Raw genomic sequence first — 23,917 nt, forward strand, 5'->3', positions numbered from 1 at the left:
GCGTACCTACACCTATAACTGTCCACATCCACTTGCCATACAGGTGGATTGATACCGGACTGAACCGATTTAGAACCAGACTGAACCCACCGGTTGGGTCTGGTTTATCGGTTCATCGATTTTTTCTTCACCCATAGTTGATATAGATCAACTTTAAGATAGGCATGTCGGATCTCATCTTGTAGGTTAGTAGGAGATTTTCATATTTGTAGACGTAATCTTGGATCACGTTTCAAAAAGGTAGCATCCATCTCTTCAGGTTAGATTCTTGAAGTTTTAGAGGGATGCTCATCAGGGAGTCTTTAAAATTCAATTTGGTTTTTGAGTATTGCTTGGCAGTAGAGAATAAGGGTCGAAGTGAGGGTCTGGCTTTAATGTGAAAAAAATATTCTGTTAATTGTTAAGAGTTCTACCAAACATTACATTGATGCTAGGGTAAAAGAAGTGTGGAGTGGGGAAAGGGAGTGGCAATTAATAGGCATTTATGGAAACCCAGATACAACAAGAAGGCATGAAACTTGGAGGCTCATCCGATCTTTAAAAGAGGAGGATGATCAAGTATGGCTAGTTTTTGGAAATCTCAATGAGATCTTATGCAGACAGGAGAAGATGGGAGGGAGAGCCAGACCAGAAAGACAAATGGTGAAATTCAGAACTATGGTGGATAAATGTGCTTTGTATGACATGCGATATGAGAGTATTAAGTATACTTGGTGTAATAGAAGAGGGATGCAAAACAACATAAGTGAAAGTTTGGATAGATTTTTGGCAAGTAATGGATAGTGCAATCTGTTTCCCAATGCAAAAGTTGTATATGGAACAACAGCTTATTCGGATCATGTACCTATTATTATGCATGTAAATGGTGGAAATTGTAATAGAAAATGGAAGAGATTGTTTAGAAATGAAGCCATGTGGGTGGAAACTGAAGATTGTGAGAAAGAAATAGCAAACTCTTGGAGGGAGGGCTATAATTGTGCAGATATGGGTGTCGTGATCAATAAGATTTCTATGTGCAACTAGAAATCAGATGTGTGAACAAGCAGACTTTTGGATTAGTGCATAAATAGATCCAACAATCCATATTACAACTCCTAGCTAGTGACTCTTTGCTTGAGAATTGTGGAACACCAAGTAGCTAGAAATAAATTACAAAGTTGGTTAGAAATAGAAGAAATCTTATGGAGACAACGATCAAATGCTTTGTGGTTAAAATCAAGGGACCAAAACACAAAATATTTTCACAAAGGCTTCACAGAAAAGGAGGAAAATTTTGATTGTAGGCCTAAAGGATGAAGAAGGGGTGTGGCAGGTTGAGGAATGCAGGAATAAGGTAATTCTGAACTGCTTTCAAGCTTTGTTTGCTACATCAATTCAGAGAATGGATTTGGATTTCTTGGAAGGTTTAAAGGGGAGAATATCTAAAGACATGAATAGTGAGTTTACTAAGATGTTTACTAAAGAAGAGGTGTGCACAACCTTGAACCAGATGAATCCTACTAAAACACCAGGACCTGATGGCATGGTGCCCATATTTTTTTAAAAGTACTAGCACATAGTTGATGATAGGGGTGTAATCGGTCTGGTCTGAGAGGGTCATGGACCGAAAATTTCAATCCATCATTTTTGTCGGACCAGGCCATTAGCTATCGGTCCGGTCGAACCATTCAGTTTGATTCAATCCATGGACATTTTTTTCCTCTTTTTTTCTATTTTTAATAGAAAAATTAATACAAAAAATTAATTAAATTAGTAAAATTAAAATGAAGTGATCTCTTTAACATTTTATATATAGTTAATGAACATTAAATGGTTTCATTGTATATATGGTCACTAGTGATCCATTAAATGAAAATTACATAATTAACTTATATAACTAGAGGTGCAAATGGTCCGGTCCGGTCCGGCGATGGACCGAATCCATCATTGGACCGGACCGGACCAGACCGAACCGAATACCCATAGGGACGGGACGGGACCGGTATTTATCAGTTCGTTTCGGTCCGACCTAATTTTTTTTAAAATCAATTAATAAAAAAAATTATTTAAAATACTAAATTAAATTAAGTGATTTATTAATGTGAATTATGTAACAAACTCAATAAAAAATATTTTATATGGTCAATGATAATAAATTAAATAAAAATTACATTATTAATTTATATAATTACTATATAATTAACTAATTGATATTATATATTAGTTAATTCATAGAATATTAACAAATGTTAATAACATATTTAAAATTTTATATTGTTAATAGTGATAGGTTAGATGAAGATATATATAAAATATTGTTAATTTATAGAATACTAACAAGTATTAATAACATATTTAAAATTTTATATTGTTAATTGTACAATTATTATATAAATAATATATATATATTTTTTGGTCGGTCCGGTCTGGTTCGAGAAATCTCCACCTCGGGACCGGACCAAAGACGGAAATTCCCTCACTTATTGGATCGGATCGGACCGAACCGGTCGGCCGGACCGACTATTTTACAGCCCTATATACAACTACTATATAAAATAATATATTATATATATATTTAAATATTTAAAAATATATTTGGTCGGTCTCAGTGCAGACAGGAAAAACGATCTAGTTCGGTCGGTTTTTCCGGTCCTGACCAATAGTCTCACATCCCTAATTGGTGAGTTAGTACCCTTTACCATGTTACAAGCTTTGAATTGTAGTATGTTCCCTAACTCACTCAATCACACTTTCATTACTTTGATCCCTAAAAAGGATAAGCTTGAAAGAATTATAGAATTTAGGCCTATAAGTCTTTATAACGTGGTTTACAAACTATTTAAGGTGTTGGCAAATAGACTTAAACATATACTTCATTGTGAAATATCTATCTTTGAAAGTGCTTTTGTACTAGATAGGCTTATTACTGATATTAGTAGCCTATGAAATAATTCAATTTTTTAGGCAAAAAAGAGTAGGAAAAACTGGCTATGTGTATCTAAAGCTGGACATGAGTAAGACCTATGATCGAATAGAGTGCGACTACTTGGAATAAGTTATGCATAGGATGGGTTTTGAGGCAAAGTGGATTGAACTTGTCATGATGTGTGTAAGAAATTTTTTTTCTCAGCATTGATCAATGGAAAACCAAAGGCCCCAATGATACCTACTAGAAGATTAAGACAGGGAGACTACTTATCACCGTACTTGTTATTGTTGTGTACAGAAGGAGTTGATAATCTTATTGCAACAAGCTGAAGCTACCAAGCAGATCTTTGGGGTTAAAATATGCAAGGGCACCAAAGGTTAATCATCTCCTCTTTGCAGATAATAGTTTTTTATTCTGTAAAGAAAATCCACAAGAGAATGTGATAGTTCGGTATTTATTTGAGAAATATAAAAAGGCTTCAGGCCAAATGGTCAATACAGAGAAGACTGCAATGGTGTTTACCAGGAATGTTAGCTATGTATAGCAAGAGGAACTCTAGTCTTTTTGGGGTATTCATAGTTTCCAACAATATGGTAAGTACTTAGGACTTCCTCTTATAGTTGGTCAAGCAAAAACCAAGGCATTCTCTAATATCAAGCATAATGTGACGCCCCAACTCCCACGTACGGAAATCGTGATGTCGGGATGATGACAACACGGGTCATGCATCACAACGATAAGTGTTCAAGTGTGTGCAACATACCAAAAGTGCACAACAAAAGTCGCAACAGTTAATTAAAAGTTAGCCCACTAAGTACCAGAAATTTAAATACAAATTTTCAAAATAAAATGTCTTTAAAAAAATTATATAGTTATCCAATATAAATAGAATAAAAACCAAATACATAGTCAAAAAGTGGGAGACAAATCCCAATACATGAGCCAGTGATTCCAAATCACTTCTCCGGCGAAGCTGAATCCTCGGGCTCTACATCAACATCATCTGCATCAAAATCTACAGTATCATAAAACGTTACCGCAGAATATCGAATACCGTGAAATTATGAGTCTCAGCAAGTAATCAACCAAGCAACCTAAGAGATATAAATGCTTTAATGCAACCAACAAATATTCATACACATGACGAAACACAAATGTCACCCAAAACCTCATTTTTTTCAAAAATGATTATTTTCCAACGCATGCCAAAAATCTCATTTGACCCAAAACACGCCATAAATAATATCCGATATTTTTTCAGAAAATGGCCCAATCATAAACCAACCATTTTTCCAGAAAACGATGCTCGTAACCATTAAAAAATAAACCACACTTTTCCCAAAAAATGGCCCGACATAATTATTTATAGGACACTGTAGGTGAGAATTGTAGGCGGGACTCTACCACTATCCTTATCACATGCACCGTCCATACTTACCACCATCCCTGCTTACCACAATTCCTGCTTACCACCATCCTAATAGTTCATTTCCATACAAGGGGTACTTATCAGAGCACTGTAGACGGGAATTACAAGCATGACTCTACCACCATCTTTACTTACCACCATCCCTACCGCATGCACCATAGGTTGGAATCACAGGCGGGACTCTACCACCATTCCTGCTTACCACCATCTTTACCGCGTGCACCATATGCGATAATCATAGGCAAGACTCTATCACCGTCTCTGCTTACCACCATCCCTATAGTCTCTTTATCCTCTCTCAAACCATTCAATCAAATCATTTCAAACATACCCAAAATCATCTCTCACATGAAAATCCAGTTTTCATTCATAACACATAAGCATGCATGACATGATGCAATAAATGTCATGATGCCAAACACAACATAAATGCACACAAGCATAATTCAATTAAATAAACAACCTATCCTCACATTCAACCAACCCTCATACTCTTCAGACTCAATGTCCGGCACAACCAACCAAATTGTAGAAGATTTGTTAGTACAAAAATATATTTAAATCTTAATAAATTCTTTGAAAAACTACTTACATTGCTAAAATATAATTTTCGAATGATCAAGGAGGTAACAGTGTATTTTGGATTATGGTCATGGGTCTTAAAAATTCAACTTTTGAATAGAGATAAACGAAGACTTGAGATGGCTAGGGAATGGCTTAGAAGTGCTGGTGAGGCTAGTGGTGGTGGTCGTTGGCCGTGGGCGGCGGTTGGAGGCTAAAACACCCAAATCGAAAATGGAGATAGAGGGGCTTCACAGGTGGCGCGCGGGAAGAGAAAGGCAGGGAAAAAAGAAAGGAGAAAAAGAAATGAGGAAAAAGAAAAAGATGAGAAAAATGAAAAAATGAAAAAAAAAAGTGAGGGAAAGAAATGAGATCCAATCTTTCAACTTGGGGTCTCGAAACTGATCCAACGAAAATGACTTCAAAACAGCAATTTAAATAAAACTAATTTAAAAACAGTGACTAAGTAAAATAAACTAATAAAATCCAACAATAAACTAATTTAAAATAAAGATCATTTTAAATAATGAACAATAATTAATAGCAATAAAACACATTGTCTTAAATTTCACAGCTAAAAGTCATAAAAAATACCACATAAATCATCTAAAATTTAAAACAAAAAATCTCATAATCCTAAGAAATGCAATAATTATTTAGTCAAAATACACGTAAATACAGAATATCACACATAAGGTATGGCAGAAGTACCAAAGTTGGAAGGAGAGGCTTTTGTCACAAGGAGGAAGAGAGGTTTTACTTAAAGGAGTTGCTCTTTCTATAGCTTCTTATTCCATGTGTTGTTCTAAGCTGCATGGAAGCCTTTGTAATGAGTCGGAGCAAATGATGGAATTCTGGTGGGGCCAGAAATAGGATGAACACAATATCCACTAGGTAAGTTGAAAGAAGATGTGTGAGCCTAAACAAGCTAGAGAGATGGGGTTCAAAGACCTCAAAAACTTTTGATGAGGCTCTGTTAGCTAAGCAGGAAAGGAGAATCATGCAAGATAAATCTACTCTACTTCACAAAATCTGTAAAACCAAATACTTTCCTAATGTGAGCTTTTTAGATTCAAGGCTGTCACAATCCCTCTTATGTTTGGAGGGGTAATTGGGAGGAAATGAAAGAGTTAGCTCTTAGTTGTAGGTGAAGAGTGGGATCTAGAAAATCGATAAATATATGAAGTGATTACTTGATACATGGGGTCAAGAGCTTAAAGCAAAGTGGTGGGATGTGGACAAAGTATGGAATCTACTACCTCCATCAGCTACAACTGAGGCTTCGAAAACTATTATAAGCCCAAGAGAACTAGAAGACATTCAAATATAGGCACCAAAAAAGGATGGAAAGTTTCTGTAAAAAATGCTTATAGACTATTCAGAGAAATAGAGAATGGAAGATTAGAAGGGGAGAATTCTAATGTTGTGAGGCAAAAGCGCATATGGAAAGTGATTTGGAATATGCAACTCCCACATAAGGTGAAAAGTAGGGCTACTCTGCTGCCCAAAGTAGCCGCTCTAATTGATCGATAGTTGCTTTTCGCAATTTTTTTTTTCATTTTTCTATTCACATTTTTTTAATATATTTAAATATTTTTAAAAAATAAAAAAATACACCAATACACTTAAAATCACTTCCTTGATATTAAGTAAAAATAAATAAATAAAAAATTCCCGAACGGTCAAGTAGAGTGGGCAAACTAGCTTTTTCCATAAGGTGAAAGCCTTTTCTTGGAGAGCTTATAAAGATGGGCTGCCAACTAAACACAACCTAAAGCGGAGGAAGATGTTGACGGAAGACAATTGCCATTTTTGTAAGGGTGAGGTGGAGGATATTGCACATGCTCTCTATTACTGTCCTACATTGAAAGAGAGTTAGAGAAACATTTACCTAACTTGCAGAAAATTGATACTCATCTAGATTTTATGGATATTGCTAGACAGGTCGGTGTAAAAGGCAGCAAGGAGGATGTGGAACTTTTCTTTCTAATTTCATGGAGTTGTTGGTATAGAAGAAATCAAATGGTAAATGAAAATAAAAGCTTGATGCCTAACCAAGGATTGGCCATGCCCTCGCTGTGCAGAAGGCCTATAAAGAGCTCAAATGTAGGCCACTGAAGATGAATAAATATTGTTGTCACTAGAAAATCCCCACAAATAGTTATGAAACTAAATGTAGATGGTGCTATGTTTTTTTTATCAACACAGTGCAAGAGTGAGAATAATTCTCCTAGATAATCAATGGGAAGTGCTCATGGCAGCAAGTAAGAATGAGCTTGAGGTTAATGATCCCACAGAGATTGAAATGCTAGCTATGTTCAGGGGTTTACAACTGAGTGTTCATTTGGGAATAAGCGATCTTATTTTGGAGAGTGATTCACTGCTAATGGTGCAAGAGCTTCTAGGTGCGGAAGATCCAATGTCCATGCTGGGTAACATTATCAAAGACACTCAAGAGTTGGTGTAGAGGTTCAGAAGCTGCAAAGTTCAACATGTTGGGAGAATGGGAAATGAAGTAGCACATAGGCTAGCTAAATATACTTGGGATGTGAATGATATTAGTATCTGGAGGGGTCATTCCCTGATGTTATTTCTCAAGTCCTTTAGACTGATAAACCTGTGTAAGGTTGATTTCAATAAAACTGATTTTGATATAAAAAAATATTATATCATGATGTCTTTTTTTTTTTTTTTTGGGGGGGGGGGGGGGGGGGGGGGGTGTTTGGAAGTTTAGGCTTACCTAAGTTTACAAAATTTATATATGACAAAATATATAGAAATAAAAGAGGGATTAAAAAATCTAACTATGAAAATTGGAAGTCGGGGATGCTTGGAGAATTAGATGAGATGAGAATTTTATAAATAATTATAAATAGTTAGTAAATAGTAGTGAAATGATTTGAGTTTGTTTTATTGAATTTTAGGAAAGAAGAGAGAGTTAAATAAAAATATTATAAAGTTAAAATATTGTTAGAATATAATTTCTTAATATAATTTTTATTTGAAACTTGAAAAAGTTGATTGATTATTTCGATAAAACTTGGCACTCATGGATTGTATGCTTCCAGAAAATCCTATTCACTAGTGATAATCCGGCAGTAAATAGAGAGATGGAATGTTGGGATATTCGCTAAAGCTTGCACATTAAACTTCACTAATATGCCAAAAGCAAAAAAAAAGACCAAAACTAAATAAATTCTTCCCTATAAATTCTAGCTGAATTAATGCTTCCAAGATAAGCTCTCCAACACTGATCATGTTTGCGAGGAAAGTGAGAACAGCAGATGAATCACCATTTTCGGAGTATGGCCGATCAGACCACAACGGAGGCTTGAATCATGTATTGAAAGGATTCTTCATCACAATAGCTGATCCCACTAAAAGTGGAGAGATGTCATGGACCCAACCTTTTTCTATCATATATCATGATTTAATTACTACTTAGGAGTGTATCTCTCATCGAAACCTGATCAACCATAAGGTTCATCTGATCACTCTATACATACCTCAAGCACCAGGTTAACTTAAGCACCTATTCTTTTACGCCATAACCCCCGGCTAGGCCTCAAAATTTGCTTAAGTAAAGTCATCTTGGGAACATTCCAGTGCTCCACGTGCCTAAAAAATTTATAAATGAGATCAATATGGTAAAATAATAATGTTGTAAAGAAAGGAATGCTTTAGATTGAGAAACTTTACCTGCATACTTTTCCAGATTGTGCATCAAAGTAATACTCGGTATATCCGGTTGCTGCAACATATGGTTTAAAATAGTTAGATTCAGAGGCTCAAATCAATGTAACAGGCTTGTTTTAACTTACTTTAGCTTTGTTTGGTTCAAAACAAGCAGGGTTGCAGATCAAAATCAGAGACTCGACTAGAACCCCCCTCACATTCACTAGATTTGTAATTGCTGTGGGGGGAAGGAAAAGGAATTTTTTTTTTTTCCGTACTTTTGTGAATGCAATGATGTCTTTGATAGAAGAAACTGAAACTGTAGTCCCAAGAGGACCAATGAGTTCACTAGCCTGAAGCAGTGTGATGCAAAAGAGCATTATACGTACCAGAAAGAATAGGCTTCCAAGGAAATGACAGGATACAGCTGAATCGCCAATGCCCTATTCCCTTATCCTATAATTACAATAGAAACATCATGATAGAAATATGTTGATTCTGGTTATGCAGTCTATGGAGGTGTAGATGGGAATGCCAAGTCCCAAGACTGAGGTGGCTAATCAGGAAACAACAAACGATAAAAGAGATGATGAATCTACACAACAAGCTCACCTCAAAATCTTCCCACTTCATAAGCTTCATATTTGACTTCTCTATAAGGGATCCAAAATTTGTACAATTCCTTTTGAAACGGCGAAGCCCTTTAAAGGAACCTGCTGGATCCGCAAATTCGCAATCCTCTACATAAGCATCAAGTGTAAGGTTCCCTGATCATTTGGAAAGGGGGAATCCTCAGTGAGGCCAACAGAAAATGGATTCACAGACCATACAATGTTTGGATCTAAATTTGATCCAGTTGCATGTGGCACCACATCAATCCATATAATCCACACTTAATTGACAGTTTATGTTCATACATTTAATGAAGTAAACAGGCTTGCATACTGAGTTAGAATAATTAATAGGAGCATAACTCTTAATTGAAGTTCATAATGATGCAAATAACAAGGCTACCTTTAATTTCTACTCTTATTGTGCAGAAAGACTACTATTTGTGCCTTTGCTGCCGTGTTTTGTACCCAAGCATATATCATACAATTGTTGGATTGACATATTTGTTGGTGTTAATCATGCTTCTCCACCCAATCATTTGAAAGTTTCCATGTCATTTGAATTCTTAACTAGATAATATGGTGAAAGTAGCTCTTGGATTGTGACCAACTAACTAAGAAAGGCTCTCAGAAATTATTCTATTTCAAATTGCCAAGATTCTCTAATTCTTTTGACACTTGCGGTGACATTTTCTACGCATTTCAAGAACATTTGCCACTAGAATTCTTTACTTTAGAAATGATTATTAAAGCAAAGTGTATTATGCTTCAAGTTCCTACGATCAGGATTTTACCTGAACTAGAATTGAAAGATCTTGATGTCTCAGAAATGAAATAGCTAGCAATTCTAGGAAAAGCTCGGTAATGTAAGCACATCAGGGAAGAAAAGGAAATTCCTGAAGAAATTTATAGGCCTAACTCATCGCATAAAACCGGTAATTTAATAGAGGAATGCTCATTTCTTATAAATATGTCCAAGACCTTGTCCACAGACAATATGTGATTATTCCTCAAGAATTACCACAGCCTCTCAACTCCCAAATTATGTATTGAAAGCCCAATTGTCAGCCTCCTCCCACCAGGAAAAAAATAAAAAAATAAAAAAAAAAATAAAAAATCCCAAAGTCTTTCTTCTAGCATCTTTTAACGTTCCCTCTAGGGAAAATGGTACTTTGGTACATACTAAAAGTCGGTGCTTTAGAGCATCTTCAATGGATTAGTTAAAAGTTAAATTCATTGAGTATTTAGCTATTAGAGAGTAAAATATTCTCATAATAGATTAGCTAAATTCAATTATTTCTCTCTCCATTTCTTTCTATCACATATTTTATCACAATTGATATATTAATTTGAGTTAGTGATATATTAATTTAATTAGAATATGATTATTAATTAATATATAATAGGTAGAATAGTAAAATATGATAAAATTAAATAAATTAAATATTTTTGAAATTATTAGTTATTCATTACTATATAATGAATAAATAGATAATCTAATGTAGAGTTTGATGTGAATAACTAAAATCAAATTCATCTTATATTATTTTATTGTTATATAATGAAAAAATAGTTATTCTAATATAGAGATTTATGTAAATAGAATAGTCAAAAGTTAAATTTCTTTTACATTCATAAAAAATATCTTTTAACTTTAGCTAATATATTGAGGATGCTCAAATTTAGGGGCTATCAAGTGGTATGTGGTTACAACATAGTTCCCTCACTATTACTACCGTAGCAATTGAATAAGCATCCAACAACAGATAAAAAGGTAGAGGGAAAGAAAAAATGAAAAATATCAAATTGGACGGAATAAATCTGCAACTGTATTGGAAAACAAGAAAGCAACAAAGAGAAAGGTGTATCTGGGATTACCTTGGGGCAACACCAAATGAAAATCAAGGTATGGTATAAAGGAGAAAGTTTGAGCAGATATTAAATGGGGTTTCTCTAACCTGTGACGAAGTATGATCTTTCAAAGTCGTCTTTGATAGTCTCCACGACTTGGGCACGATCAACCACTCCCAACCCATCTCCAGCAAGCTCAAGAACTCTTTCAGGAGCTTCAACGTTTGATGGGGAACGGAAAAACGAAGCAGCAATTCCCAAGAGTTCGGAGCCATACCAAGCAACCTTGAGCAACGCATTCTCGGGTTCAGATTCTTTACTAGTTGAAGAATTGCTCGTTGGGTTCTCTCCATTGCATCGGAATCTGTATGTTTTGGGACAGTAGTTTGGGCGGAAAACGATACAACGGCGTTGGGAGTTGAGGTGTGGAGTGATGGAAGCAAAGGAAAGAACAGTTGTCATGTTGAGAAAGAGAGAGAGGTGTGGTAGTTGAAAGATGGAATTGGGAGTTGGAATCTCTGCCGCGGTTTCTTCTAAGGATAATTAGTACCTCTGCCACCCGTTTAGTCACGGTGTATTTAAAATTTTTATTTTTTTAAGTATATTTTTAGCATCCTTAATTATTAATAAAAAGTTAAAAAATATACAACATTAATTATTAATAGTTTTCTTAACTATTAAGTAAAAAAAAAATTAGAAAAATAAAGAGCACAGTAAATATAAATAAGTAGTAAGTATATCATTATCCTTCTTTTAAAGATCTCTAGGCCTCAAATAATGCAGCCATAGAAACCCAAAAGTAATTTCTTGCCAAACTCTTTTTTTTTCATTCTTAGGTTCCGTTTGGGTAGTAAGATAAAATGAGATAGTTTTAGATAAAAGTTAAAAATTAAATAAAATATTATTAGAATATTATTTTTAATATTATTATTATTTTAAAATTTGAAAAAATTAAATTGTTTATTATTATTTTGATATTGGACCTAGTCATAAGAAGGATGTTTAGCTAATAAATAACTCATTTCTTGATCTTCGACCACCTTTAGTCACTATGAACATTGCAGATCAATACAATAGGATGTGGTTATTCGAAACATACCCTCTTTTGGATGGTTACGCTGTTCTCAGTCCTTCAACGACAATAAATAACAAATGGACACGTCAGCAATCCACATCTAAATCCCATGAACCATGTTACAAGGGATAGCAAAATTAAATACGTTAGAAAAACAGAGAACATATTCACTTTAGTGAAATCCGTTGCACTCCGCCGCACCTCCCCAGTCCGTCATAGCCCAGCAAACCTCCCTAGCCCGTCACAGCCCGTTGAACCTCTCCAACCCATCGCACATGGTTTGCTTATTGTCCACTAAATTCTTGTTCTCAGATTCAGATTCTTGTTTCATGATTCTGAACCTCTTGTTTTGAGTAATTTTGAAAATTCAGTTCATGTGATTTTCAGGTAAACAATGAAGATGTTGGTCTAGATAGGAGTGGATTTGATGGCTAGTCTATATGTCACACTGATGTGAATCATTTTCACATTTGTCTCCTCAACCATGACAAGAAGAGAGAGGAAACACAACTCAAGAGTGGGTGGGGCTAGGGCTCGAGGGAGGGAGTGGTTCTTGAGAGAGAGAAATAGGAGAGAGAGAGAGAGAGAGAGGGGGGGGAGGGAGATGGAAAAAGGAGAGTTTCTCTGTAATGCGACCACAAGGTTTGAAAATAGAGTGTCTACATGGCACATTCCCATTTGATGCCCCTTTTTAGGAGAGAAAGGTTATGCCTGCGGGAAGGTTTTCTCTATTCGAAATGGAAGCATGTTTGATTACCTATATACCCCAGGATTAGTATATTAACAAAGACTCTAAAGAAATGGAAGCTTTCAGCTTGATACGTAGATCTATCCAAATTCAAGTTGGAAAAGGACATATGCGAGCACTAGTAGGTAAAAACTTTTAGAGGAGTGCTATAACCACAAATGAATTACACAAAAATAATCACACAAACTGATGTGATTTCATGTGATCTATCAGGTCTATTTTACAATAAAAATAACTTTACAATGTAACGATCCACATGAAGTTACATTAGTTTATAAAATTATTTTTGTATAATCTCTTTATGACGGGAGTATTTCTTAAAGCTTCAATAGGTTAAAACAAGTTGATGTCGATGTATAGAAAGAAAGAAAGAAACTAACCTAAGCATGAGATCCATGAATTGCCTATGCAAAGATCTTAAAAGAAAACATAACATCCATGAATGATGGGTGTTCAATATTTGCTGATGCGCCATCACACATATATTCTAAAGCAATAATATCTTTTTTTTTCCCGAAAAATATATATAAAAAAAATGAATTGCAATTTATGCCCAGCAATACAGGGTTTTGACTGTCTCGGGCACATTAAAAGAATTTGTTACCGTTCAAAAAAACAGTCCCAAACCTTTCGAAAGAAATGGTCCGCCAAGCACAAATTAAACAGAAAAATTTCCTTATTTCCTTGGTAACAGAAAGAAAAATAAAATAATAAAAAAAATCTCGGATTTACTTCTCTAAGAGATTAAAACTTCACTTTGGTTGGGTTGTTAGTTTCTGGCATCTTGCTTTCCCTTTGATACATATAAGGATGAAGGAATCTAAAGACCATTTGGGGAAAGTAAATCACTTCATGTAGATGGGTATTCTCCTGCATTACTCGGACGTGCTCTAGTGCTGGTATCAGCATATCAACTCAATTGCAGCAGGTAAAACACAAACCTTCCTTGGAAGAAACCCTAAATGTTCCCCATCAGATTGAATGTATATGCTGCCACTGCCTGAGAGGTCCTCCACTTCAATTGAATACACACTGCAATACCACTTCACTTAAGAATGAACAAAATTGAAAAGTAGCTAAGAATAAATATAATTTTAATTTGTAAAACATTTTGTAGTTCAGCAAAAGAAAAAATAAATTTATAACTGAATAAACTTTTATCGATTGGTAAAACATTAAAGAAGTGAAATTTTCATTCATTCTGTGATGCCGTTAGACTGCTCTTTTCAATGAGTTCACCTGGAATAAGGGATCGTTTTGGCATGAGCAGTTGTGATGTGATGACAATATATATTACAATCAACCTGTACATCTTAACTTACCCTTCTCTTAGTTTGTAAAAATGTACCAAAGTATGTTTCATTCTTGGGAGATAGCCTCGTTTTGGTTCTTTGAGATCGAAGTATTCTGAAAGGTAATCTTTTTTTTTTTTTTTGATAAGTTATTCTTGAAAGGTAATCTCATTTAAAAAAAGTAATCTTTGCAAATTTGGGGAGGGCAAAAAAAGGAATCTCCGTGGAGGGAAGGGAGCAACTGCCACTCCTCAACCTACCCCCCTCCACCAATGAATGGCACACATACCAAGTCAAACACCTCCTAACGGCTGTAATGAATATCAACTACAAACCCAAGTGAGCTAAATAAGACCACCAGCATGGATGGCATGCCTCAGAAAAAGCAGGCCACCCCAAAGGCTATGGTTACAGAGATACATCCTCCAGATGAAATGTGTCAAGAAATTCAAATTACAAGCTGTTGGGGGTTCCAAGTAAGAAGCAGAGTAGCTAAGACCAGCTTATATTAAGACTAGGTGAACACCACCCCACCCAACAGAAATACAATATAAAATTGTGTATTTACACGTTAGTTTAGTCAATAGCAGGAAGTCGCAACAAACTTAAGTCATGTTGCATGGGAGATGAAAGTAAATTGATCAAGTACCCTCACATCAAGATTATCAAGTTTATTTGTAACTTTATTAGCCAGATTCTCAATTATAGCTAAATATCAGGGGACAAAAGGTGCAAATATTGAGATATATATTTTTTATAAGTAAGAAGATATTTTATTTGTAACTTTATTAGCCAGATTCTCAATCATAGCTACATATCAGGGGACAAAAGGTGCAAATATTGAGATATATATTTTTTATAAGTAAGAAGATATTTTATTAATAATGAAATAGGCATAACCCAACCAAATATTGAGCATACGAGACAACAGAAAATAACGGTATAACCTGTCACTTACAAAGAGAGAATATACCTTCTTGAAGATACATTTTTCACCAATAAATGGGTTCCCCAGTAAAGCTTGTGTAGTTTAAAGATAAAGTCGTACCACTTGAAGTCCTGGAGGATCACAACCTGAATAGAAAATTTTTGGAAAATTCAAAGTTACCAGCAAAGCACCTAATTTAGATTATTCAAAACAAATGTTAATCAGTTAAGGATCAGATTCACATAAAAACTGCTCTACCTCTAAACTTCCACTGCAAGGGTCAGCATTTGGTGTAATCTTCATGCCACCTCCAAAATATTTAGCGTTTCCTATGCAAAGGGCCGTCACTTGAGAACATACTTCCCACTCACCCTCATTGACCTATAATCACAGCATACAAAGAAAATTTTAGTACTAATAATAATACTGTGGAACTACATGATGGCAAGAATAAAGTGAAAAAAGGAATATAAAAATGCTACACTAGACAAAATTTGGCTGCACTGACCCTGATTCTCAAGTCTTTGTTATGGTGCCCCATAAAGGCTTGCAAGGCACCAAGAACATAGCATAAATTTCCATATCTCTTATATCTAGAGGCATAAAAACCTGCTTTTGCACTCCTGAAAAATTTACAACTCAGAGTAATGAGATATTCAATATCAGCATGCATAGACACTAATCTGAAAACTATAAAATTAGCCTTACAAATGAATGTCGGCAACATTTATAAAGTAATGTAATTCTCCACTTTCTGTACTGATAACCCCAATATCTATCCTTGATCTCAGTCCTGAAAAAAAAAAAACCCCCTTTACTTAGCAAGGCATAAATGGCAAAGTTAAAAAGCATGGAGGAACGGTCAGCTAATGAAGCTCCTCAAGTCTTGGGACAACACAAGCATAACGGAAGTAATGAAGAATCAAAGAAAAACTTAAAGGCACCTTTAGCTATGCGCTCAATGGCTTCATGAGGATCATTTTTCCTGAACAATGAATGAAAATAGATATCATAATCAATGATCTTGAACAAATACCTTTAGATGGAACACGGAGTCGAGAGAAATGGCAAAGAGTAACGTGAACTGACCAGCCAAATGTTCTGGCAAAGTCGGATCCAGTCCCTAAGGGTATGATCTGTACAAATGCACAATAGAATTATATCTCCTCTTGAAAAGTCCATGTGAACCAGTACAAAAACCACACTAACATGTTACTGTTGAGTGAATTTTGCAGTTAAGATGAGCGAAAGGCACTTACACCAAGTGCAGTTGAGCGAGCTAGCTCTCCATGATTAGCAATAGGTTTTCCATCCCAGAAGAAGCCATTAACAACCTGCTTATTGCAAACCAAAGCGTTCGGTGGTATTCTATTTACCAAATACATCATCTACTATGAAGAATTATAATATCCCAAATTACCAATCTTAAAATTGCATCATATCAACTCTTTTATCATCCACAATTTCAGTAGAAAATTTTTCAAATTAGCTTTGCAACAAACTTATATTGGTCCATATCCAACCAAAGCGTTTGATAGTACAAAGGAAATACTCTATGAGCAAATTCGCATCTCTTTATTAAATTCATTAATCGTAGCAAGTTGTTTATAAGCAAATGCCAAGTAAGATATCTATCCAGTAGAAGCCACGAGTACTGCATAAAGAAATTATGCAGAAAGGTTCATGAATAAATAAGTTTTCAGTAGATGTAATGTGGAAAACCTCATGGAGAGTTCCGTCACCTCCTACTGCAATCACAGCATCGGCACCATCCTGTATGGCCTGCATACAAGTAGATTGACAATAGAAGAATTAATCAAGACCAATCCTTCAGTACAGACCCTAAAATGTTTAGGTCTTAATGTCACAGCCTCCAGCACCTACCTCCCTCGTTATGTCTACTGCATGAGAAGGACCCGAAGTCATGGATTCACATATCTGGCCAAAATACAGAAAGCTCTTCACAAAATAACGCAAATATCAAGCCAAACAAAGTATTTGTAAAAAAATGCAACAGATGTAGCATATCCCCTGACAGACCAGATAGATATTGATACCGTCAATACCCTCCTTATTAAATTTTTCGAGGTAAAGAAAAAATGAGTTCGCCATAAACTTTATAGATAAAAAGCTACATTGGGACTCTACAAAATCAACAAATTCAATATCCTTCTAGTGCCTAAAATCACTCCGATATGGTAAAATTATTTGTGAATATAAGGAAATACTTTTCACTTGTCTGTATATGACACGAAAAAGAATAAAATATTTATTAACATGACTTAATATCAGGATAGATATAGAAATAAGATATAATTGCTTTCATCTAAAATACAAAAAATGAAGCTCATCAAGTACAAAGCGACCATTATCATCCAATCCCAAATAAAACTACATAAATGGGAAATTCATCTCATAGTGAGTTACCCCAGAATAGCGCTCATATTCATAGTGTACCAAATGGTAAATTCTAAATTACAGTTTATGAGAATAAGCGCAACCCAACCCACAATATATTATGCAATACATAATCGAACAAGCTTGATATGTGTGCACGTATTTGAATATGTATATACATCTCTATAACTCCTGTCAACGAAAAAAAAATCAAAGAGAGAGAAAATTCACATTGCAGTCTCTACCGAGGCGGGACCTTAGATATGGAAGTAATTTCTTCCATTCCTTTCCCGTTCTACCATTTGCACCTGCGAAGCTTTATGTTAAGGACCCACAACGCTCTTCAAATTTAAAATCTCGACGAAAAGAAAATGGGGTCAACGATCCAATGCCAATTCTTTGGAGAAAACAAAGCAATAGAGAGAGAGAGAGAGAGAGAGAGAGAGAGAGAGAGAGAGAGAGAGAGACCTCGAGGGTTGACGACGAAAACGATGTCGCGGCGGGGAGAAGTGGAGGAGGGCGCATCGGTGGAGAGATGAGGTGCCGTGGGTTGTAGGTCGACTCTGAAAACGGAGGGTTTAGCCATTGCAAGTCCCACTCTTCCGAATGCTATCTGATAGCAGAAACTGGGCATCGTTTTCGTTTTGTTTTTGTCACGCAGCTCTCTTTTGGGTTATTAATCTCTGAATTGTCGTTGCTTGAATGATTAAAATGTCGTTGATGCGGCCTAACCTTGTTAGCTCCGCTTTAACATTCGTTGTCACGACATAACCCCGCTTTTCCCCCTCCCCCCTTCGGATCTATCTTTACATAACCCAAAAAAAAAAAAAAGGGAGACTTTACTTTATCTTAAGAATTGTGTGAAGAAGTTTTATTGAATTTTCGAAGATGTGTTTTGGAAAATGTTAATTAAATATTATAAAGGTAAAAAAATTATTTAAAAATTATTTTTTAATATTATTTTTATTTTAAAATTTGTAAAAACTGTATTGATTTTTATGTTTAAAAAATGATTCGATAATTAGATAAAAAAATTAAAAATTTGAAATTGAAAATTATTTTTTATTTGAGTGATATTTAAAAATAAAATTATGAAAAATTTTAAGATTTCTGTCTGTCCAAACATACCCTAATTTTTATTATTTTTAACTCATTTATTGACCTGACGTGATATTAACAAATATGATTGAATTTTGTTTTCTTTTTCAATTTTGGATAGGTAATTTTCAAAAAAATGTTAAATACATATTACTTTTCACTACATTTTACATAACTATATTTTAAATGAATGATATTTTTTATAAAATAACTTATAAAAATAATAACACTTTATAAAACTATCTTTATTTTAAAATATATATTATAAAACATATTATAAAATATATCGCGTGGGAATCATTATTCATTTTCCAGAGGCTGAATTTCCAATGTTGATCACTTACTATTAGGCTTAGAGATAAGAGAAAGAACAACGCTAGGGGAGCGAGAATAGTGCCCATGCATTATACCGCCAGTGCAAATGCAATTTTTTTTTTTTCTTTTCAAACATTTTTGAAATATCTTTTAAAAAATTAAAAAAATTAAAAAAAAATACAAATTTACTAATATTCTCTTCTTTTAACAATTAAGTTAAAAAAAAAAACACAGAGTATTCAATTAAGTTAAAAAAAAAAAAAACAGAGTATTGGTCAAAATGGGGTGCACCATTTTCGGTGTCCTCCTATCATATTCTTTAAGAAAAATGATATTTATAATTTTAAAATGTACAAGTCCGTACACTCATTTTGAAAATAATAGATTAATCTAAAGCCCACATGAAAAAATTATTATTTTAATGATGATCCCAATTTTTTCAAAGTGAGTCCGTAAGAATTACAACTTAAGATTATATCTAACATTGCTCGAAAGTAATTGCTAAACTTGCTTAAAGAGTGAATCTTAACAGGTAATATTAAATACAATTTTGGAATATGAAATCATCTACTCATGGAAAAAATTAAAAAAAAATCGACTCTACTATTAAAAAAAATAATTTTTTCATGTAAATTATAGATTTACTCTTTTTTTTTTTTAAGCGAGATTTGCATGCCCTGCCAACATTTCTAAGATAACAACTACACCAAAATCATTCAAGCAAGATAAACAAGTAGTCAAGTACAACCGCCTGATTTACACGTCCAGATCCTTTCCATTTAACATCATCATTAAGGGAACAACTAGCAAACATGCAACAGAACTGCGAAAAAGTACAAATCTTCGGTCTAAGAAGAAAATGAGGAGGAGAAAAAACACTTTATCTCCGGCTTCTACCCTTCGATTTCGAATCAAAATGGTGAGCTTTCAGCTTCTTTTTGCGCACCAAAGTTGTAGAACCACTGCCCTCTCGGAATGGCATCCCCAGAAGAGCCAAAAGTCTTTGGGCTTCTTGATCAGTTTTAGCTGTTGTGGTGATACAAACGTCCATGCCCTTTTGTTTCCCAAGTGCATCAAACCTGATCTCTGGGAATACACTCTGTTCACGAATACCAATGCCGTAATTCCCATGTCCGTCAAAGCTGTTTGGGTTTACTCCCTGAAAATCCCTGGTCCTTGGAAGCCCCAAATTGATAAGCCGATCTAGGAAGGAATACATTACCTGTCAAAATGAAAATAAAATAAAATAAAATTGCACAAGGCTTTATACTTTTGGTCAATGAGAAAGTTGACGAATGCCAAGTGAAAGGATCTGCCATTGAATGCTTGATAATAATTAAACTTACACCAAGAAATAGGTTTTGTTTCATTTAAATTGGAATTTGTGTGGTTTGCAGCAAGTACTTCATTATATGCAAGAAAGAAGATGTGCCGAAACAATCTTAAAAGAAAATCAATTAGGATGAACAGAAACCTCTTGGCTCTTGCAATAAAATCAAATACGAATTGATGAGCAAAGCAGTTATATCTCTACTATTTTTTTCTTTATTCTACCCTAATGTCAGATTTAAGTGAGTAATCATGGCAATTATGTCTACAAGATCATATATGGAGCATTCAAAACGTCAGTATGATCTAAACCAAGCAAAAGATATTATGAGCAAACAAATGAACCACAGTAACAATGAAAAACCTCCTCCTACCCCCCGCGGCCCCCCTCCCTCTTCCCCCAACTCCCTCAACCAAGCAGACAGCCGCCTCCCATAAGAACAACAGTTGAAGGAACAAAAGCATGCTTACATTTCCTCTGAGTGTGGCAGCAATCCCAAGTGGTTGACCTTCCCTGATCTTGAAGGTGGCAATGGAAGCTCTGGCTCGTGTCTTTACAGGCCTCTGCCCCGTAATGAGCGCCAGGTCATTCATTGCCGCTTCCAAACCCTTCGCATTCTGCTGAGCATCTCCAATACCACAATTCACCACAATCTTCTCAATCTTTGGAACCTACATTGTAAAAATTGAAGTATAAATATTTCCCTACCTCCTCCGTTTGAAATTTCAAGGAACACAAATTATTGCGCAAAGTACAAACTTAAAATCAATGCATCATCAAAAGTTTTAAGACCCTGTTTTTTACGCAGGATAATGTTGTGGCTTGGATAATAAGATAGGAAGTAACGGAAAACAAATGAAATGAGAACTTTTGTCTTTCTGACTTTGAAAAAATAAAAAGATCAGCTCATCTACTCCAAACAATAGAACCAAACTCCAATTGGTTGAATTTTTTATTCTTCTTCTTATTGAAATAAATATCTATAAATGGGAATTTATTTAAAAACTGAATTATTATCATCTCCAACATTTTCTCTGTAACCAAAGAAAGCTCCCCCCCCCCCCCCCCCCCCCCCCCCCCCCCCCCCCCCCCCCCCCCCCCCCCTCCAAAACCCATTTTCATCCAAACAAACATACTTCATTCAATACGCAAATATACAATTAAGAAAAAACTGTAATAAAAAAACCCACATATCATAACCCAACCCCAAACGCTCGGCTTCAGCACCAAATTAAATCCAGAAAACCAAATAACTAATCAAGGTAATTAATCTCAGAGAAGAGAGAAAAAATAGCTACCTGGTGAATATTCTGGTACGAGAACTCTTCCTTGAGCTTGGGAACGACATTTTCGAGGTAAGTAGCTTTGAGACGATGAACCTTCTCGGCGTCCACCACCAGAGTCCCGACGGCCGCCCTCACCGAGACAACACCGATTCCATGGCTTCCGCGAGGGACTCGTACGGACAGAGGGACCGAAACGAGTGGCGACGGGCCGTGAAACGACGACGTTGCTGAGCGTAATAGGGAAGGAGTACTCGCCATCTTGAGACTTCTCGCTGCTGCGTGGACTGCGTTAGAGAGCTTCGGCCGGAACAGATTTAAAAAGTGGTGGTTTGGTTTTTCTGTAAAAAATGGAAAGAGCAGGGTGATTGTTGTCGTGTTCGGCTTACAGTGAATAAAAGAGCCGAAGAGGATAAGGATGGGATATGAAGCCGAAATTGTTGATAATAAATAATAATAATAATAATGTTGTAAAATTAGAGGGAAGTAACATGAGAATTGAAATATTATAAAATATGAAATTAATTTTTCATGAATTTAATATTATTCTTCTTAAATTTTTTGTTGTGTGTTTAGAAAAAATTGTCTTCAAGATTTCATTTTATAAGTGTGAGAGGATACATAATATTAAATAAATATTTAAACAATGACAATACATGAATTAAGATATATATGAATATGCGAAATAGGAATATATGAAGGAAAATATGTGGGTCCCAGGAGTGGATCCCAATATTTTTTTTTACTTATGCCTCGTTTGTTTTCATACATGAGATGAGATGATATGATATTAGTTGAAATAAAAGTTAAAAATTGAATAAAATATTGTTAGAATATAATTTTTTAATATTATTATTGTTTTGAGATTTGAAAAAATCGAATTGTTTATTTTATTTTGTGTGAAAATTTGATAAAATTATAATTATCAGATGATATGATATGATATGTGTTGTAAAAACAAACAAGGCCTGGTGATTATATAAGTTTTTTTTAATGATGTTATGAATCTTTTTTTAAATGTTTAAGGGTATAAAAAAATGTATTAAAAAAATGACCTTCTTGTTAAGTTTTCTCATAGGAGTAGCACGATACATACATGAATATGTAAGAATTCAAATAATCATCTATCAAATACATAAAATGCATTTTATTATATTCATGTATTTACATCACTCCCTTTTGGATGACCATACACAAAAAATATGCATCGTTAAAACCTTGCAAAGACCATAAAAATATGGTGGAAAAAACTCGTGACAAAAAAAAGGTACAACATTCTAGTGTCTTTGAATGCCTTAAGATTGTCTCATTATAACATTGCAAAAAAAAAAAAAATCTATGGAAAAAAACTTAGTGAAGAAAAAATAATACAATCTAGATAATAATTGACTCCCCCTCATAAGTATGTTGAGTTTCAATTGTTCATGATGAAAGATCCATGAGCCGTTGCATTCCAATATTGTGTACCAAATTTTTCAATATTGTAATTAGTAAAGTTTTAGTTAATAAATCTGTCAAATTATCACTTCACTATATTTTCTTAACATCAATGTCGTCGCCTTTTTGAAACTAGTGTGTATAAAAGAATTTTGGTGAAATATGCTTAGTCCTATCACATTTTATGTACTCTCCTCTTATTTACATAATATCATACCGCATTATCTTCATATAATATTGTTGGGTTACATTTGATTGTGGATAAACTACACTTCTCTTGAATATGTTAAATTACTAATTTAACCAAATGTATTCACGGCTTACTTCGTGAATTATAATAATTTCTGAGCGATTTGAAGAAGTAGCAATTATTGTTTATTTAACAGACTTCCATAAAATACTTACACCTCTGTATATAAATAGATATCTTGTTTGAAAATGTCATTTATATGGATCAGATTGATAACCTACATCTACATATCTAATTAATTATTAACTTAATTTTTTTGGATAAAATAATCACGTGTCGATCATACAATGAAGGTAACCGAAAATTTGTTTGACTCAGTTTCAATGCTTCCGAGTTGGTATGGGATTATATGTTGTTAATACGTTGACTGAAAATGCAATATCAGATCTTATACAATTTGCAAGATACATTAAAACATCAATTGCACTAAGGTATAGTACTTCAGAACCAAAAACTTCTTCATCTTCCCCTCGAGGTCGAAAATGATTTTTCTCTACATCAAGTGATCGAAAAACCATTGGAGTGCTCAAATGGTGAGCTTTATCCATATAAAAGTGTTTCAAGACTTTTTCTGTATATGTAGACTGATTAACAAAAATTTCATTTGAAAAATGTTCAATTTGTAGACTAAAACAAAATTTGATTTTTTCAAGATCTTTCATTTCAAATTCGTTTTTCAAATAAGTTGCAATCTTCATGAGCTTTTCTGGAGTTATAAAGAGATTTAAG

The 23,917-nt window shown here is 34.5% G+C and overlaps 3 protein-coding genes across 3 annotated transcripts; all 3 read right to left on the reverse strand.

Moving 5' to 3' along the window:
- Nucleotides 1–7,919: 7,919 nt before the first annotated feature.
- Nucleotides 7,920–11,586, reverse strand: LOC121240294. The gene is made up of 5 exons (XM_041137695.1): nucleotides 11,143–11,586; nucleotides 9,186–9,340; nucleotides 8,963–9,029; nucleotides 8,598–8,649; nucleotides 7,920–8,516 (listed from the first exon to the last, which is right to left on the reverse strand). Exons 1-5 carry the CDS (start codon nucleotides 11,495–11,497, stop codon nucleotides 8,423–8,425), a joined length of 723 nt encoding a protein of 240 aa, XP_040993629.1. The 5' UTR covers nucleotides 11,498–11,586; the 3' UTR covers nucleotides 7,920–8,422.
- A 1,755-nt stretch (nucleotides 11,587–13,341) lies between these two features.
- Nucleotides 13,342–18,247, reverse strand: LOC121238664 (sphingoid long-chain bases kinase 2, mitochondrial). The gene is made up of 13 exons (XM_041135639.1): nucleotides 17,944–18,247; nucleotides 17,707–17,783; nucleotides 16,963–17,016; nucleotides 16,801–16,860; nucleotides 16,338–16,412; nucleotides 16,168–16,214; nucleotides 16,023–16,063; nucleotides 15,787–15,871; nucleotides 15,587–15,701; nucleotides 15,337–15,459; nucleotides 15,124–15,224; nucleotides 13,646–13,890; nucleotides 13,342–13,489 (listed from the first exon to the last, which is right to left on the reverse strand). Exons 1-12 carry the CDS (start codon nucleotides 18,107–18,109, stop codon nucleotides 13,761–13,763), a joined length of 1,074 nt encoding a protein of 357 aa, XP_040991573.1. The 5' UTR covers nucleotides 18,110–18,247; the 3' UTR covers nucleotides 13,342–13,489; nucleotides 13,646–13,760.
- A 1,343-nt stretch (nucleotides 18,248–19,590) lies between these two features.
- Nucleotides 19,591–21,892, reverse strand: LOC121236033 (50S ribosomal protein L5, chloroplastic). Its single transcript, XM_041132526.1, has 3 exons — nucleotides 21,517–21,892; nucleotides 20,689–20,889; nucleotides 19,591–20,110 (listed from the first exon to the last, which is right to left on the reverse strand). The coding sequence occupies exons 1-3, from the start codon at nucleotides 21,760–21,762 to the stop codon at nucleotides 19,769–19,771; spliced, it is 789 nt and encodes a 262-aa protein (XP_040988460.1). The 5' UTR covers nucleotides 21,763–21,892; the 3' UTR covers nucleotides 19,591–19,768.
- Nucleotides 21,893–23,917: the final 2,025 nt, after the last annotated feature.

This window comes from Juglans microcarpa x Juglans regia, chromosome 1D, assembly GCF_004785595.1.
Source record: "Juglans microcarpa x Juglans regia isolate MS1-56 chromosome 1D, Jm3101_v1.0, whole genome shotgun sequence".
Lineage (NCBI taxonomy): Eukaryota > Viridiplantae > Streptophyta > Magnoliopsida > Fagales > Juglandaceae > Juglans > Juglans microcarpa x Juglans regia.

Coding starts and splice junctions, on each gene's coding strand:
- LOC121236033 (XM_041132526.1), bottom strand. CDS start 21,762: ATGGCGAGTACTCCTTCCCTATTACGCTCAGCAACGTCGTCGTTTCAC. Junction 20,890..21,516: donor CGTACCAGAATATTCACCAG/GTAGCTATTTTT, acceptor TTTACAATGTAG/GTTCCAAAGATTGAGAAGAT. Junction 20,111..20,688: donor CTGCCACACTCAGAGGAAAT/GTAAGCATGCTT, acceptor TCATTTTGACAG/GTAATGTATTCCTTCCTAGA.
- LOC121238664 (XM_041135639.1), bottom strand. CDS start 18,109: ATGCCCAGTTTCTGCTATCAGATAGCATTCGGAAGAGTGGGACTTGCA. Junction 16,064..16,167: donor TTTGCCAGAACATTTGGCTG/GTCAGTTCACGT, acceptor TTCATTGTTCAG/GAAAAATGATCCTCATGAAG. Junction 15,702..15,786: donor AATGTTGCCGACATTCATTT/GTAAGGCTAATT, acceptor TAAATTTTTCAG/GAGTGCAAAAGCAGGTTTTT.
- LOC121240294 (XM_041137695.1), bottom strand. CDS start 11,497: ATGACAACTGTTCTTTCCTTTGCTTCCATCACTCCACACCTCAACTCC. Junction 9,341..11,142: donor AAGATCATACTTCGTCACAG/GTTAGAGAAACC, acceptor CCAAATGATCAG/GGAACCTTACACTTGATGCT. Junction 8,650..8,962: donor TTGGAAGCCTATTCTTTCTG/GTACGTATAATG, acceptor CATATGTTGCAG/CAACCGGATATACCGAGTAT.